Here is a 15,344-nt window from a genome sequence, read left to right on the forward strand (position 1 = left end):
GACGGCCCTGACAACCTTGGGGTGGGGGGGAAACATATTTGAAGACTGCCACCCCAGATCAAGGCTCTTCCGAAGAGAAAGCACTGTCTCTACAACCACACGATGGTCAATTAGTGGGAGAAGCCAGTAAACCCAAGAGGCCCACAGGTCACAGTGAGGAAAGGGCCCAGATTAGTCAGTGGGAACATTCACTTTGAGGCAAGACAATTCTCAGACGATCAGAAGCGAGTCGACTCGCACCTAGTCAGCCACAGACTGCTGTCACTTGTACCGCACGTGCAGGATTTTTCTGTCACTGTCAGAACGATGTAGCAGTAGCACGGGTTGCGCTGGCACAAATGAGGGAGCTTTCCCACACATCAGATCACCCGTTCTGCACACTAAAGGGCAGGAGGATGGGGACTTGAGAGTCTCAGGCAAAGCAGAAGCCAGGGAGGAAACCCACATGGTACAATGAACATCTCGAGACTAGAATAACAAACACAAAACTGCTTTAACCCCCTAAACATCCACTCCGTAAACAGGGAGCTTCGTCGTCAAACTACATTGAAGCAATTCAAAGCCATGAACACCACGGGAGCCGTCACGTGCAGGGCACTATAGTCAACACTTGTCCATTAATCCACCAACATGTACTGAGCACACTCGGCACGCTGGGCATTGTGCTGCCTGCTGGGACTCGGGATGCAAATGCAGGCCCACGCCAGAAGCCCACGAGAAGGGACCACAGCTCTTCATTTAAAGAGGGCATGTTCGATTTTCTGACCTCCTCCCTCCACATAAGGTGGCACGGTAGGTGGGGCACCAGAAGGCATAACGTGCTGGCCAGGAGTCCCAAGAGGAACCTCGCGGGGGTGGGGGACGAGGGTCTGGTGGTGGGCATCACTGCAGCAGCTGCTTCTCGAGGAAATCCTGGTGCACAGGCAGGGATGGGCAGGACTCGGAGCCCACAGGACACCACTAGACCTCTGCGTGGTTGGGAGAGAGCTGGGAAGGCTCTCCTGTGTTCAGTACCAACCCAGCATGGGCAGAGCTGGAGGCGACACAGAGATCACCGAGCCTGTGGGGAAACAGCCCAGAGAAGGGGCAGGGCTCTGAAAATGGGGATGGTAATATACCACTTCGTAGGGCTGTTGTGAAAAGTCAACGAAATACTACAGAAAAGGAACTCAGAACAGTGCCTAGTACACCAGGGCACTTAATAGATGCTAGCTGCTGTATCAGCAGCAGCAACAGCTACCAAGTTCAGAGTCAGTGACGAAGGCTGAACTAGAACCCGGGTGTATATTCCTAATTATTTTTTGGATTATACTCAACTTCCTCTGTATCTTTGATTTTTTTGTAGTGGGTAATGCATCCCTCTTCCCAAAAATACAGCAAAATATCCATGTAGGTTTTGAATTGGAAGCACATTAAATCAACTTGACTTAGGAATTCACGACATCCACGGAGAGAATGAGAACCCGCGGGGTACTGCAGACCCGGCCGGGGAGGGCTTGCTGTCTAAATGACTCGAACAGGCACTGACACACACACGATCGAGCCACAGGAATACAGAATCACATTCAAACTGGGAAGGGCCCAGAGCAGTGGTCCATGGGGAGACAGGCACAAGAATGCAGCCCCGGGTTGCACACACAGAGGCCTCGCTGCAAGTCAACACGACTTCCTATATCCGACGTCACTGCCATTACTGTGCGCTTTGCCAATCACCAGGTCCATGTGTCTCGAGTGAAATATCGCTATCATTCCCAATGTTCACATCGGCCATTCCAGGGCCTAATGAGGATGCGCGCGAGGGAGAGGCAGCTTGTTATTTTTCACTGTTGCACACTGCATATTCCACAGGCCAGAGCCACACTGCTGATTTATTCTCTGCTCTCTGACTGTTTACCTTGTAGCAGTAATAAAAATATTTTCACTTGGGTGGTAATAAAGCTGAATCTAGTTTACTAGCTGTAACTGAATTCTATCTTGAAAGAATAAGTCAATTTTAACCTTACAATGTAGTCAAGACAGCTTTCAGAGAAATTTCATTAAAATCACATTTAACCTAAATTAAAAAACACAGGAAAGGGAAAACGTATAAGCAGATAAAGCTGTTAACACATCAATGGAGAACTACCCTCCAGGGATGCATTCCGGCATTTTTTTGCCTAAGGGTGAAAGTGTAAAATTTTAATAATAATAACAGCCACCACCACCGGCCACTGCTGCCACCCTTGGTCTCAGCCAGTATCATCCATGCTAATGGGCATCCCTGGGGGCCAGACAGGGCCCTTCGTTGCCCAACAAAGTCCAACAGGGCCAAGCACAGCGCTCAGACGACACTCCCGACCCTTGGAAGAAGTGTTAACCCAACCGCCATTAACCCACCTGCTGTACGGCTTCATAATAAACGACGATGATCCTAACGCAACCAGCACTGAGTGAGGCTCACAACGTGCCAGGCACTGCTCGAAGCCCTTCATGTGCATTAACGCTCACAGCCCTTCTCCCCACACTCTGCACACCCAGCCCTAAAGTCAGCAAATGCAGGCTTGGGTTCAATACTTAACACACTTAACAAACGTCTGCAGGATTTACATTCCTGAACAGCCATTCTAGCAAGAATCAATAGTCTTCTGGAATACAAGTCTTTAAAGGCCATTTCAATTGACAAAATCCAAATCTGCTGGTGTTTTTTGGTGCCTTTTATTATACAAGCCTCAAAGATTCCATTTCAAAAGGAAAATATGAATAGTTCTCTTTTCCTTCTATCATTATTTTTATTTGGAAAATTTGAAACTTGGTTCTTCCATTCCACCTGCTTAAGACATGGGTCATGCTTCCTGTTAATGGAGGAGGAGAAGGGGGGGTGGGAAGGAGGAGGAAGATTTCTTCTGTGGACTATATCTTAATTTAAAATACAAAAGCCACACTTCCAAGCTCTTATGGACTGAATGTTTGTGTCCTGCCCCCCAAATTTGTATTGTTGAAGCCCTAACCCCTAGTGTGGCTGTATTTGGAGATGAGGTCCCCAAGAAAGTTAATTAAGGTTAAATGCGATCATAAGGGTGGGGTCCTGATCCCTTAGGATTAACGTCCTTATAAGAGATTCCAGCGATCGAGTGAGCTCCCCCACCCCTGACCTCCCATGTACACTCACAGAAGGGCCATGTGAAGACACAGCGAGAAGGCAGCTGTCTGTAAGAGAGCCCTCTCCAGAAACCAAATTGGCCAAAACCTTGACCTTGGACTTCTAGCCTCTGCAACTGTGAGAAATAAATGTCTGTGTGAGCTGCCCAGTCTGTGGTGCTTTGTTCTGGCGGTCCAGACTAAGACACAAGCTATTTAACGACAAGGCAGGAAAACCTTCCTGAGGGACCCTCTGCCTCCCCCATGTGCTCACACAGCACACCTGGCCTGTGACACCCATCAGTCACAGCCACAGGAAATAGTCGCCTTTTTACTTGTGTGCAATCCCCACACCACCGCACCATAAATGCCTTGCAAAGAGCACTGGACAAATGCTCCATGCCCCCAGCAGTGCCTTACGCAGAGCGGGCTGGCCATGGCACACTGCTGACGCTTCAGAAGTGCTCAGTGGTCACCCAAATGCTGGCTCAGATGCAGGGACCCAGGGGCTTTGGGCCTGCCCTCAGCCTAGGTCAGTGTGACAGTGACATCTTCCTGGGACTTTCAATTGCACCTTCTTGGCTCTGGCCTAAACAAGGGCCTCCTGTAGACTCCCCTCGTGGCAGGCACACCGGGTCACCTAGTGTGTGGTCCACAAAGCCTTCCCAACCTGCACTTCACTGTCTCCTGCTTCTGCTGTGCCCCTTATCCCCCCAACCGTCAGCTCCCTGAGGGCCAAAGTCCTGTATGACACTGACGTCCACATACCCGCCCTCCCCTCAATCCAGCAAATCCTTCCCCTCACCTGTGAGTACTGCCCCTACTGGGGCTGCTGAGAGCAAATGAGAATGCCTCACAGCCTGGGGGAGGAGGCAGGAGGATGGAAAAGGCATTTCCACAAAGCAAACAACATGAACAAGGACCCAGAGCAGAAGCTGCAATCACATGTTGTGCTTAAGGAAAAACAAACAGCCCCAGGGCTCGACACGGCCTGAAGCTGGCTGGAGGATGAATGGGTGTGGGACAGAACTGTGACGGGCCTTGGAGGTCATCGCACTGGACGTTTTTGCCACCACACTGAGAGTCTGCAGGTCCAGCTGTGGTTACAGACAGACAGTGGCAGTAGTGTGGGCAATGGATTAGAGAGCAAGGAAATGCAAATAAGATTACGTGACTGAGACGCAGGAAGTGAGAACCTCCTATAGGATCAGCCTGCATTCGGCTGACATGGATCAACAAAGTAACTGTCTGGGGCAGCCATGGGCCGGCCATCACAGCTATGCTCGCAGACTTGAGCAACAGACAACAGATTTCAAAAAGTCATCATCCACGGTCATCGCAAAGAAAACTTCAACCACTCACAGGGCGGCCAGTCTCTGCATGATTGTAAATATATTCACCAGAGTGGTCAAGGGGTCCTATGAAAGCCTTTCAGAGAATAATAATTAGCAAGTCAGAAATTGATCATACCTAATGAAGAAGAGTAACTTCAGTTGAAAAAAATCGCTCGGTGACCAGCCTCATCACAATGTCTGCACTGTGAACAGTCAAATGAGCTCAGTGGGTTTCTAGCTCCATTGAAGCCTTGGCCATGAACAAGAATCCCTCCTGGAGGAGACAGGCTGCCCCTCCTCTGACACAGTGTCAACATGCTGCACAGGAAAATGACCTCAAATGCAGTAACCAGGCCGATAAAATGAACAACACGTAGAGTGAGAGAGTGAGTGTGTGTGTGTGTGTGTGTGTGTGTGTGTGTGTAGAGGTGAGTGTGTATATATGTGTACACTGGTGTGTACGTGTGTGTATACATATACATATATATGTGTGTGTACTTTAATTTCAAATAGCCCCTTATGTAAGGCAGTATTTTCATCACCACCTGTAACCCTAGGAGAAAAGGGCAACCTGAGCTTAGGACTAGGTTTGAATTCGACTTGGCCCCACCCTGAACTCACGCTTTGTAGGATTGCCAGATAGAATACAGAAGGCCCAGCGAAGGCTGAATTTTAGTATGTACCAAATATTGCATGGGGCATACTTAAACTAAAAAATTGTTATTTATCTGAAATTCAAATTTAACTGGGTGTTCTGTAATTTTATTTGCTATATCTAGCACTGCTAAGATTAGATAGGAGGAGGATTTATCCCCATTTTTCACTAAAGAAAGAGAAAGCACAGTTCGGATAAGAAACTGAGAAAGCCCATTTCTGTTGGTAGGTTCTGACCTCCCTAAGCAGCCCTGGCAACAGCCTCGACGCTGTGGATGGAAATCCCTTTGGGCTGACATTCACCATCGTGTTCAGATCAGCTGGTTAATGACCAGGTTTCTCTCCCTCCTCCTGTCCCATCAGGGCCTCACAGCTTTATGGTCCCCTGGAACAACCTGAGGGCAGAACCCAGCAGCCCTGGGGCCCAGAGGATGGCAAAGGAGTTCCAGGCCCTCGGGTGGAGCAGACAACATGCCTGTCTCCCTTCACTTCCCCTCCCCTGAGGCTGCCTGCACTGTCACTGTGCACAGCAGGAACTATTCACTGGCCTCCCTTTTCATGAACAGTTTCACCCCCCCATGAGACAATCAGCCTCCCACCGTATGGTACAGGCAGACCTGCACACCCAGGCAGACCTACACAGGTCCCCTCTGGATTCTGCAGACAAGGGAACAAGCATTCCAGGCTCCGCAGGAGCTGTCCAAGGGGCCAGTGAGACAGTGGCCCCCATAGGCCCACCACTGCTTCCAGCACATGTGAGCAGAATCAGAGGCGTATTGTGAAGACGGTAGAGTGTTTTCAGGCCACAGCCAGCGCAATCCGTGGCTATCTATTTTACGCACAAATACCTTTGTCATATATACCCACCATCAACCATGAAGGTGGGCGGTTTTATAGAATCAACTGATGCTATGTATTTCTCTGAATAACTGGTCTGTGCACAGCCCTTCTCAGAAAAAGTCTGATCACCCTGCAAGGGATGGGGAATTCAAGAGGCTGCCCCAGCAGGCTAAAGGACTGCGAACCACATCTAACACCCAGGGTTCAATCTATTTCTCCCCAAGAGAGAAGAAAGAAACTACATTTGATAATGGATTAAGAAATCAAATAAATGTTTTTTAAAAAAAGGTTTGAGGTTGCTTTATGAATGAATGATAGCTCCATAAATAAGGTTTCAAACCCATCCTCTCTTCCTCAACACCCCTACAGTTGTCCCCTCTCTCTCTCACCGGGATTATCAAAGCTCCTCCCCACTGGTCTCCCAAACTCAATCCCTTCAGTCCACTCTCCCACTCGCAGCCAGAGTGCCCCTAATTTCCCTCAGGTGGGGTGGGATGTGGCCTGCTGGAGGCAGATTCGCCAACGGCAATAACTTATTTGCACAAGAAGCTGCTGGTTCCACTCCAGGGCCAAAATAAAGCACTATTGGGCAAGAATGAGAAATTCCTAGGGGAGCAGCCACTCAAAAACTGTGACCTAAGAATTCAGCTCACATAGGGTGAGAGACTGTTAGAAAGGGGTTTCTGCTGAGGTCTTAGCAGCCACCCACCCAAGAAATCCTGAATCCTATCCAATCTCCCAGGAGCCAGGACTTTTATCAACCAGACCTCAGAGCCTATGTCGGTATCTTCCTCTTCTGGGTGGGATTTTGTCTTTCTGGGGGGATTTTATCTGGTACATTCCTCCTAAGCCGCCCATGTACCCTCTCCTTTTTCCACAGACTTTCTGCACTGACCACCTGCCTCCCCTCAACAGCTGGACTCACAGGGGATCTGAGCTCACAGGCACCGCCCCCTAGCGATGCTGCAAGGGTGGGCTGTGTGCTCATGCTTGCTTTCCTTCCTGATTTATACAGTTTCCGGGAGGCAGTTTCCGAGAAACAATTCAGATTCAGGTGGCCTCTTGGAATTTCAAATTCACTCTTCAAGGATAGTTTTGCTGGATATAGACTCTAGGGTGACAGTTACAGTCTTTCAGCACACTGAAGATAACTTCTTGTACTTTTGTTGAGAAGTCAGTTCTCTGATAGCCATTCTTAGAAATTAATCTTTTTTCTCTAGCTACTTTAATAATTCATCTTTGGTTTAATTACATTTTACTATGATGTGTTTACATACAGTTTTGTCTTTATTAATTCTCCTCAGGATTTACTGGTCTCTTTAATCCATGAATTGGTCTATTCCAACAGTTTTGAAAAACATCTCAGCCATTATCTCTTCAAATTCTTACTCAGCCTCTCTCCTCTCCTTCTACAACTCCAAATAAATACACATTAGGCTTTCCAGCCATGCCCTCTGTATCTCTTACCTTCTATACTTCCCATATTCCTATCTCTCCATGTTTTATCTCCTTCCAACCCTTCTTCCAGTTCACTCTTCTCTTTAGCTGTGTTTAATTTGTTAAACCTGTCCATTGAACTTTTAATTTGGTAATCATATTTCTCAATTCCAGAAGTGCTATGTGATCATTTTTCAAATCTCTTATGAAAAATCGTAGTTTCCTATTCCGCTGCAGACATTCTCAAGCTTCTCTTTTTCATATTTCTTCATAGGTAGTAAGGATAATAGTTTTGCAGCATGTGCCAAAGAATTACAAAAGCTCAACATTTTGCAGGCCAGTTTCTATTATCTGCTATTTCTGTTTGTTCTCACTTAAGGAGTCTTGAATGTGTGATAACCTTTGACTGTGTCCAGCTCTTTTTATTTGAAAATACAGATATATTTGCAGGAACAATCTGAGTTTTGTAACTTCCTCCAGAAAAGACTTTGTTTTGCTTCTCCCTAGCACTTTGAGTACAGAAGTGCCAACTGAGGTTCACACAACGCTGGTCCTCCTGGGTGACGTAAACCTAGACTGCAAGACCGCGTGATGGCTGCTCTGTGTCAGCTTTGCTCTGAGGGTCACTCCTTTGGGTCTCAGAAAGTTCACGGGCATTTCTCAGACTCCCTATCCTGAGTAAGCTAAGGTCTGACCCATTCCCTCCATGAGGTTGTCAAAACTACAGCCTACTTTGGGACTACTTCTTCTGGCTTAGCAAATGCCCTGGGAACAAGAGAGGCTTCTGGCGCTGGGCTCGTCTCTCTGGGTTCCAGCATCCTCCTGGAATCTGGCTCAGGAAGTTTTATTTTCTTGTTAGCAGTTCAATGCTTTCAAGAAATTTGTTTTCTTTTTTCTTTCTTTCTCTTTCTTTCCTTTCATTTTCTCTTTCTTTCTTCCTTTTTTTTCTGTCTGTTTACTGGCTTTAAAAAAAACCTTAGCTGGGGTTTTAGGTGTCTGCAGTGGGAACATGGTTGGAATGCCCCAGCCCACCACCACGGGACGTGGAAGCTCCTCCTCTCTCACCTCTTCCTTTAATTCCAAATTAAGGGGCTCAAGTCTCCATCTCCCATTCCGTGGGAAATTCTACAATTTCTGCCCCCAAGATTACGAGGGATTCCCCGGGGTTTCTCATTAGCCAACTTAGCTCTCTCTTGAGATGGGTCAACCCCCCGCATACACTCTCTCGGCCCATGACCATCCTCCTTGCCACTTGCCCTCCATTACAGACACAACTTCTTTCTTCATTCACAGACCTTCTTGTCCACGTAACCGATTTTTACCTTTTAAAGGTTTAGCGGTAACAGAGAGGGGGTACAGCACTACTCAAGATAGAAAACTACTTAAAAGAGCTTTTCAGAAGTCCTTTAGCCCTTCCTGCCCACTAGAAAACAAGACAGTGACACTGTCCCTCTTTTGATCCCCCCCCACCCCTCACTGTGCTTCATCTGATCCCCCAAGGCCTTGTCCTCTGGCATCTCTCCATTCTTTTCTGACTCCTGGGCACGTATCCTTACAACGCTACCGCTGGAACTCTAAATTTCCTTTAACATTACTTTGCAGAGCAATTTAGCTCTTTCCTAAACTATTCCCGTCCGGGCCATGCCCACAAAACCTCACCTTTCTTAATCAACAAGTCCATGAAAGTGTGTTCCTTCACCGAAGTGCCTAAAAGTTCTGAAATAAATGCTGTCTTTCCCCTAAAACGCAGAAATGAGGCAGTGGTTTTTTTAAAAAGCCATTTTTTCTTCCTAGTATATCCTGCTCTTAATAAAATCTTTACAGTCCCCGCAAAGTTCCAAGCCCACAAATTCCTTCTCCAAGAGATGAACGAAGAAATAGGGGAGGGGGAGCTTCACGGGCTGAGGCCTGTAGACGATTCTCTCTAAGAGCTACTGAGGGGTGATGGGCCCCCAGGCAGAGAGCCCCAACCCTGTCAACTCTGTATACTTCCTGCTTGAAAAGCCTAGGTTTTATTTCGGGCCATCACAGAAATTCTGTAAGGTTTCATTAGAAGAACTGTTACAAACAGGTTACACAGTTTAACCTGTTAGGAAAAAGAATCTTCTCTGTTGTGAAGAACTGATCATTTAAAGAAAAAACTGCAGGATGAGAATGCCTTCCTCCAAAGCTACACTGAAAATAAAAACGTGATTTACCAAAAAGTGCAGATTTGGTTGGGATCCCTCTGGTTGTTGCTGCTGCTCTTTTAAACCATCATCCAGCAAATCTGCAAAGTGCTTCTTTCTAAACCACAGGCCCGGAGAAAATCAATTCAAGGATTTCCCAAACTGCAGCACTGGAACAAATGAGCACTACCCGCAACTTTCTAACCTCCATGCAAACATAAAATACATCTTCTAAGGGACACAGGAGGGAGAAGAACCTGCTCAGAAAAGTGTGATTCACATCTACCACAAATCATATTTCAAAGAACTAAATGAGACTGGGGAACTGTTGTTCAAGTGCTGGTAGGGAAAAAAGCCAACAATATCAAAACAAGACCTCACTGAGAAGTTAATAAGAAATGTACATAAATGCAGTTACATAAGCAAAAAACAGAGATTTTCAATGGATAGGTAGAAAAGCAGCTACACATACTGAATCAAACAAAGTATTACTGGAAGAACTGGGTAAAACTTCATAATATGGAAATGAGGTAATAACAAATAGATACACAGTTGAAAACCAAACTTAATCAAGGAACACAATGGAGTTTCTAATTTGTATGACTTCATTTTATAACATCATTCAATAGTTTCCCAAACCAAGTGCCTTTCTTGTGAAGATTACTACTGTCAGAGTTTTCCACTGCTCAAGGTTCAGCAGGGGAAACAAGGGGGAGTGACGTGCGTGTCCCCAGAAGGCAGCATAGGGACGCACACCACCACGTCTACATTTTAAGCAGAGCACAATTTCTCTGTACACTCAGTGACATCACCGCCCAGCTCATATGTGGCCCCTGGTGACAGAGCATGCCTCTTTCCCGCACCTCATCACTGACCGGCTGGTGTCACAAATCTACGCCTGGTTCTGCTTGGGGTCACTTTGTTAATGCTCTGTTGGTTACTTTAACAAACTATCAGGAGAATATGCTTGGAACGGGCAAGCATTATCTCTCAACTTTCATTTAATTAAACTCTGCTATTGCAATATGACAGTCAGCACATCATAGGGGGAATTATTTTAATGATGAAGGTAAAAAGTATTTCAAAGCCCCCACTTAAACATGCAAGTATAATCTAAAATTGCCCCAGCACACACTATAATTTTTCTATAATATTAAAGATGTTACTTCCAGACTTGGTAATTAATTGGATTCCATGGAGAAATTAGGCCAGCATCCTTGATAGCAAAACGATGCACAAGGCAGGGAACAGGGTGCCAAAGGACAGCCATAAACAACCACGCTGTCGCCCAGATTATGACAATCACCTGGCTTAATAAGGAGTGAGAGCTGCTCGCTTCTGCTGCTCACTCATTACTTCCTGCAAAGTGACTGCGCTGAATTCTGATATCGTCTTCATAAAAGGAACGGGAGCAGCTCCTGCTCCAGCGGCCTGCCTCAGGAGATGCACAGCACTGCCCTGGGCCAGCCAGGGCCCACGGGCTGGACGAGGACCGCATCCTGTCCAGCTGAGGGCCGGGGGCAAGTCCCCAAGCCTTCCACCAGCTTCTCCCCCACCCCTCAGGGAAAGGGGTGCCCAGAAGCTGCCTTACCGTCGATCCGGCTCACGAGCTCTTCCAACATTTTCACCTTCATCTGAATCCCAGGTTGGGCAAAGGTGTAGTTGTCCTAAGGAAAAAATAACAACGAATATCACACGCAGAGAAAATAAAACACATTTTCCAAAGGGGAAAAAAGCAGTCGGGCAAAGAGAAACATCTTATAATAGAATGAATTCGCAAACTGTGATATGCATGCTGCATTAGGCTGCGTTACACCGCAATGTGCAACGCCATCGAGTCTTACTTTGAGGAGGTGAAGTCCAACATTTCCCAACGTCAGGGAATATTTAATGGAGCATTTCTATATGTAAATGTAAGATATTTACATTTAAATTGAACCAGTGGGCAAAGCGGCTGCCTGGCCAGTACACACAGGCCGTGAGCACTCAGCATTGCTGGGGGAGCTGATGCGAAATGGTGACCATGCCCCGTGCTGACCATGCTGACCGTGCCGACATCATGTCGACAACCCAGGTGCCAATGGCACGGTCAATGCTTGACGAAAGAGGGAACATGTGACACTACTCTTAGTGAACGCAGGTGAAGAAGTTCATAAACTAAGATAAGAAAACCAGTGTAGGCATCAGGAGAAAAGTCTTAAGTGAGACACACCTGCAATGAGAGCCCAGCTCTATTACTTAGCAGCTGTGTGACCTCAGCAAGTTACATGACCTCTCTGGGCTTCAGTGTCATCATCTATAAAATGAGAATAACAAGCTGCCTTCTAAGGCTGCCCCGAGGAGTCAAGGGAGCCGCGTCAGTGGAGGATGTCAGAGGGTTCAGGATGCAGCAGGTACTCAGGAACAGTAGGCCCTGACCACCAGTCACCGCCTGAGAGAGCACAGATCAGCCGGAGAGGAAAGCTGGCCTGCCCGGGGGTGGCAGGTGGAAGAAGGTGGAAGAAGGGGCCAGAAGCTGAGCGATGCAGGCAGGAAAAGGCAGGGGGCGAACCCTCCCCTGGAGCCTCCAGAAGGGGCGTGGCCCTGCCCACACCTTAATTAGCTGCACGAGACACACATCAGATTTCTGACCTCCAGAGCCGTGAGATAATAAATCCATGTTGTTTTAAGCCACTAAGTCTATGGTGATTTGCTACAGCAGTGAGGGAGAGCAGAATACACCACCCCAAGATGTGCCACTTCGGCATGTGGATCATTTCAAGCTGAAGACGATCAAGGCCCAACTGGCTCTGGAAGAGCTGTTTTCCTTCCCTGAACTGCTTACAAGAATTGAGAGATAGGGCCCATACTGGAGAGAGCTAACAAGAAAGATAACTTTCTGTAACAGAAAGACCTCTGCACAGCAGGGCAAACATCTCTTTCCCAAACGCCTGCTGTTCTCATCCTCCTGGAGCTGTCTTCCTCCCCTTGAGCCCCAGACCCCGCCTCCTTCTCCTCAGCTCAGGATGGCATCTAAGTCTCAAGGGCCTGATTATCTTAGGGCCTCATGTCTTTGGGGCTCCCATAGGTATAAAATTTGTTTTTCTCCTGCTTATCTGTCTCACGTCAATTTAATTATTGACTAGCCAAAGACCCTAGAAGGGTCAAGTTTTGCACCCCTACAGCAGCAAGAGGAAACTAACACAAGAGGTTTGGGGGGCGTCCTTTATCAGGGCCCCTAAGACCCACTAAAATCTAAAAAGACGAGAAGAGAGCCTGGAGCAGCCAAGCCTGCGGCCCTGGGCCTGTGGATCCTCGACTCTACTGAGCACTCGGGCCTCGGGCCCTGGTGGTTCCTGTGGGCTTGTGCTAGAAGAAGAGAGCCGGTCCTCAGGGAGCGACCCTGGGGGGTCACACAGCTTTGGCAAGGGGAGCGAGGCCGCTGGCCTCAGTAAGGTGTGGGGGAGGCATGGGGCTCAGGCAGCTGCAGCCCCTTGGGAGGGCTCAGGCCCGGCCAAGGCAAGTGTGCAGCCACACAGGCAGAGCTTCCTGGCCTTGGAGACGGTGGGAGGAAGCTCCTGATGCTGTCACACTGAGAAGATGTCTGCAGGGACCACGGGCATGAGGGGTGCTGGCTTCCCACTTCTCACCCTGCATTCGGGGCCCAGGAGGGAAGCGAAGGGGCAGATCTGGACTTGCCATGAGCAATGCTTAGAGAACTACCTCCCCAGAGCTGTTCCCTGTGCTCGGAGGGGACGGCCCACAGACCCTGAAGAATCCAAACCTGGCAAGGGACGAAGAAGCACATCCACAGGTCTCCACCCTCAGGAGGCTCTGGGCACATGGCCATGGCACTCACAGGGCCTCCAGCTCAGAATCTACGATGGGGATTTTCCAGGTGAAGCTGAGAGGACGACCTTCAAGCCAGCGGCAGTCTCTAAGGCCGAGGAGCCTTAGAAAAGTACTTGACCCTCTCTGGCACAGTCAGCACTCTCTCTGTGTTTAACATGTGAGCACACATGAGCACACACATGTGCATACACATACACAACATTTCCTAACTAGAGCGGGAGCAGCAGGCGTTGTGGCACAGAACTAAAAATGTCTACAAGGCATCAAGGGCTTTTTTCCCCCAGAAATGGAAAATGAACAGAGTCAGACTTAACCTCTTACAGGGAGATTTCTCCCAAGTGGATTTTGAGTGACAGGCTCTGGATTCCAAATTGTCACATCTCTGCGAGGGCAAAACCAAGAAGTGCTCCATGCGCCCGGCTTCACTCAGAGCCACGCCAAGGCTCCTCTGTGATCCGTGGCAGTACGAAGGACAGGCTCTCCCGGGACGACTGCCACGGGGGGCCTGGGCATGATCTGTCTTCCAGATCTGGTGACAAGCTTGTGGGCCCTGCTAAACTTTGAACTCTTGAGAAGTGAGGGCTGTCAGAGCCTCGAGTTTAACGGACAGGACTCTAGGCCCTGCAGGCACCATCCGTGTCCCAGTGGGACCCCGGGCGCCCCTCTAGCTGAGACAAAGCAGCAGCACAAGTTAAGGACAAATTGTGAGCTTTAACGCATTTGAACTTTAACAGGCAAGAGAAATCTTGGTTTTGGACTTGAACTAGCAAAAGTTAGCCTTTAAGACTTAACTTCTCCCTGGAAATTGGAGAACCGAAGGAGACTTATATTCAAATTTGGTGCATACTGTGTTGTTGGAAGTTTTTACACTGCCATTTAACCTCACGGCAGAATTTCTGATGAGCCAGGTTGAACAATATAGCTGGATATAATTAAGGATGAGAAATAAACTGAGAGTGATTTTGCAGCCTTGGGTAGAGGCCTTGTGGATCATTTAATTAATGTTCAATTCAGAGCCATGGGAGCACATTCTCACACCCTCCCCCAGTGGTCCCAGGGGAATACTCATTCCTGATGGACTGTGCACCTCCTCCTCTCCCTCTCCAAAGGAGGCCACGCCCCGGCTGACCAGGGACCTAATGGTTATGTAAACAACCAGCTAAAGAGCCAGGAGGCAACACTCTCCCAAACCTGGGGTCTGCTTCCAAGCGGAGGGAACTCAGCTGGTGCCACTCTTGCACTTTATCCCCAGAAATACTCACCCCAAGAAGACAACTTATCAATTGCCAAACCTGGGACAATCAACAGCCTGTGACTTCAACCCTCCTTCCACCTCTCAGAGTCAGCTGATCACCTGGGGAAGGCTGTTCCCCCAGGAAGGCTGCTCCCACTAAGGCTCTGCTGCACACAAGGGTGGCCCGTCCTGGCCCAGCGCTAGCTCTGACAGGGTGGATGAGCCTGAATAATCCTGGGATTCAGTCAGCCAGTTTATTTGGCTCTCACACTAAGATAGGATTCCAAGCCTCTCATTTAGAAGAAATAAAAGGTATTCTTTGGTCTCCATCTGCCACTATGTTGTTTTATTTCTCAATTTGTTCAAAACTCAGGTAGGGACGATGGGTTCTCTCGGAAATCCAAACAATGAGAAACGAATGACACCTGAGAGCCTAAAAGAAAAAAGACCTGTATTTTCAAAGAGCTCAAAAAGATTGACGGGTATGGCACTGGCATTCTGGATTTAGGCCGGGGGCAGAGAAGACCAGCCTTCACACGGGCTCCACCCAGACGACTAGATGTGGCTCAGAGTCCAGGCTGCAGACGACCCTGCTCAGCAGCCGGGAAGCCTTTGAAGGACACGCCAAGGACACTCCACAGCCAGAGGCTGAGTGAGAAAGTGTGAGGGGAAAGCACACTCTGTGGCCCCAGCAACAGCCTCTCTGGAGCGGCACTTGGCACTCAGGCC

General features: G+C 48.3%; 1 protein-coding gene across 2 annotated transcripts in view; it reads right to left on the minus strand.

Moving 5' to 3' along the window:
• Nucleotides 1–15,344, minus strand: part of TBC1D22A (TBC1 domain family member 22A) — a 347,433-nt gene that overhangs the window by 126,803 nt on the left and 205,286 nt on the right. For both annotated transcript variants that reach the window (XM_058568130.1, XM_058568127.1), the window contains one exon: nt 11,142–11,217. In XM_058568130.1, the coding sequence (XP_058424113.1) occupies nt 11,142–11,217 (76 nt within the window). The remainder of the gene's footprint in view (nt 1–11,141; nt 11,218–15,344) is intronic.

This window comes from Diceros bicornis, chromosome 25 (assembly GCF_020826845.1).
Source record: "Diceros bicornis minor isolate mBicDic1 chromosome 25, mDicBic1.mat.cur, whole genome shotgun sequence".
Taxonomy (NCBI): Eukaryota; Metazoa; Chordata; class Mammalia; order Perissodactyla; family Rhinocerotidae; genus Diceros; species Diceros bicornis.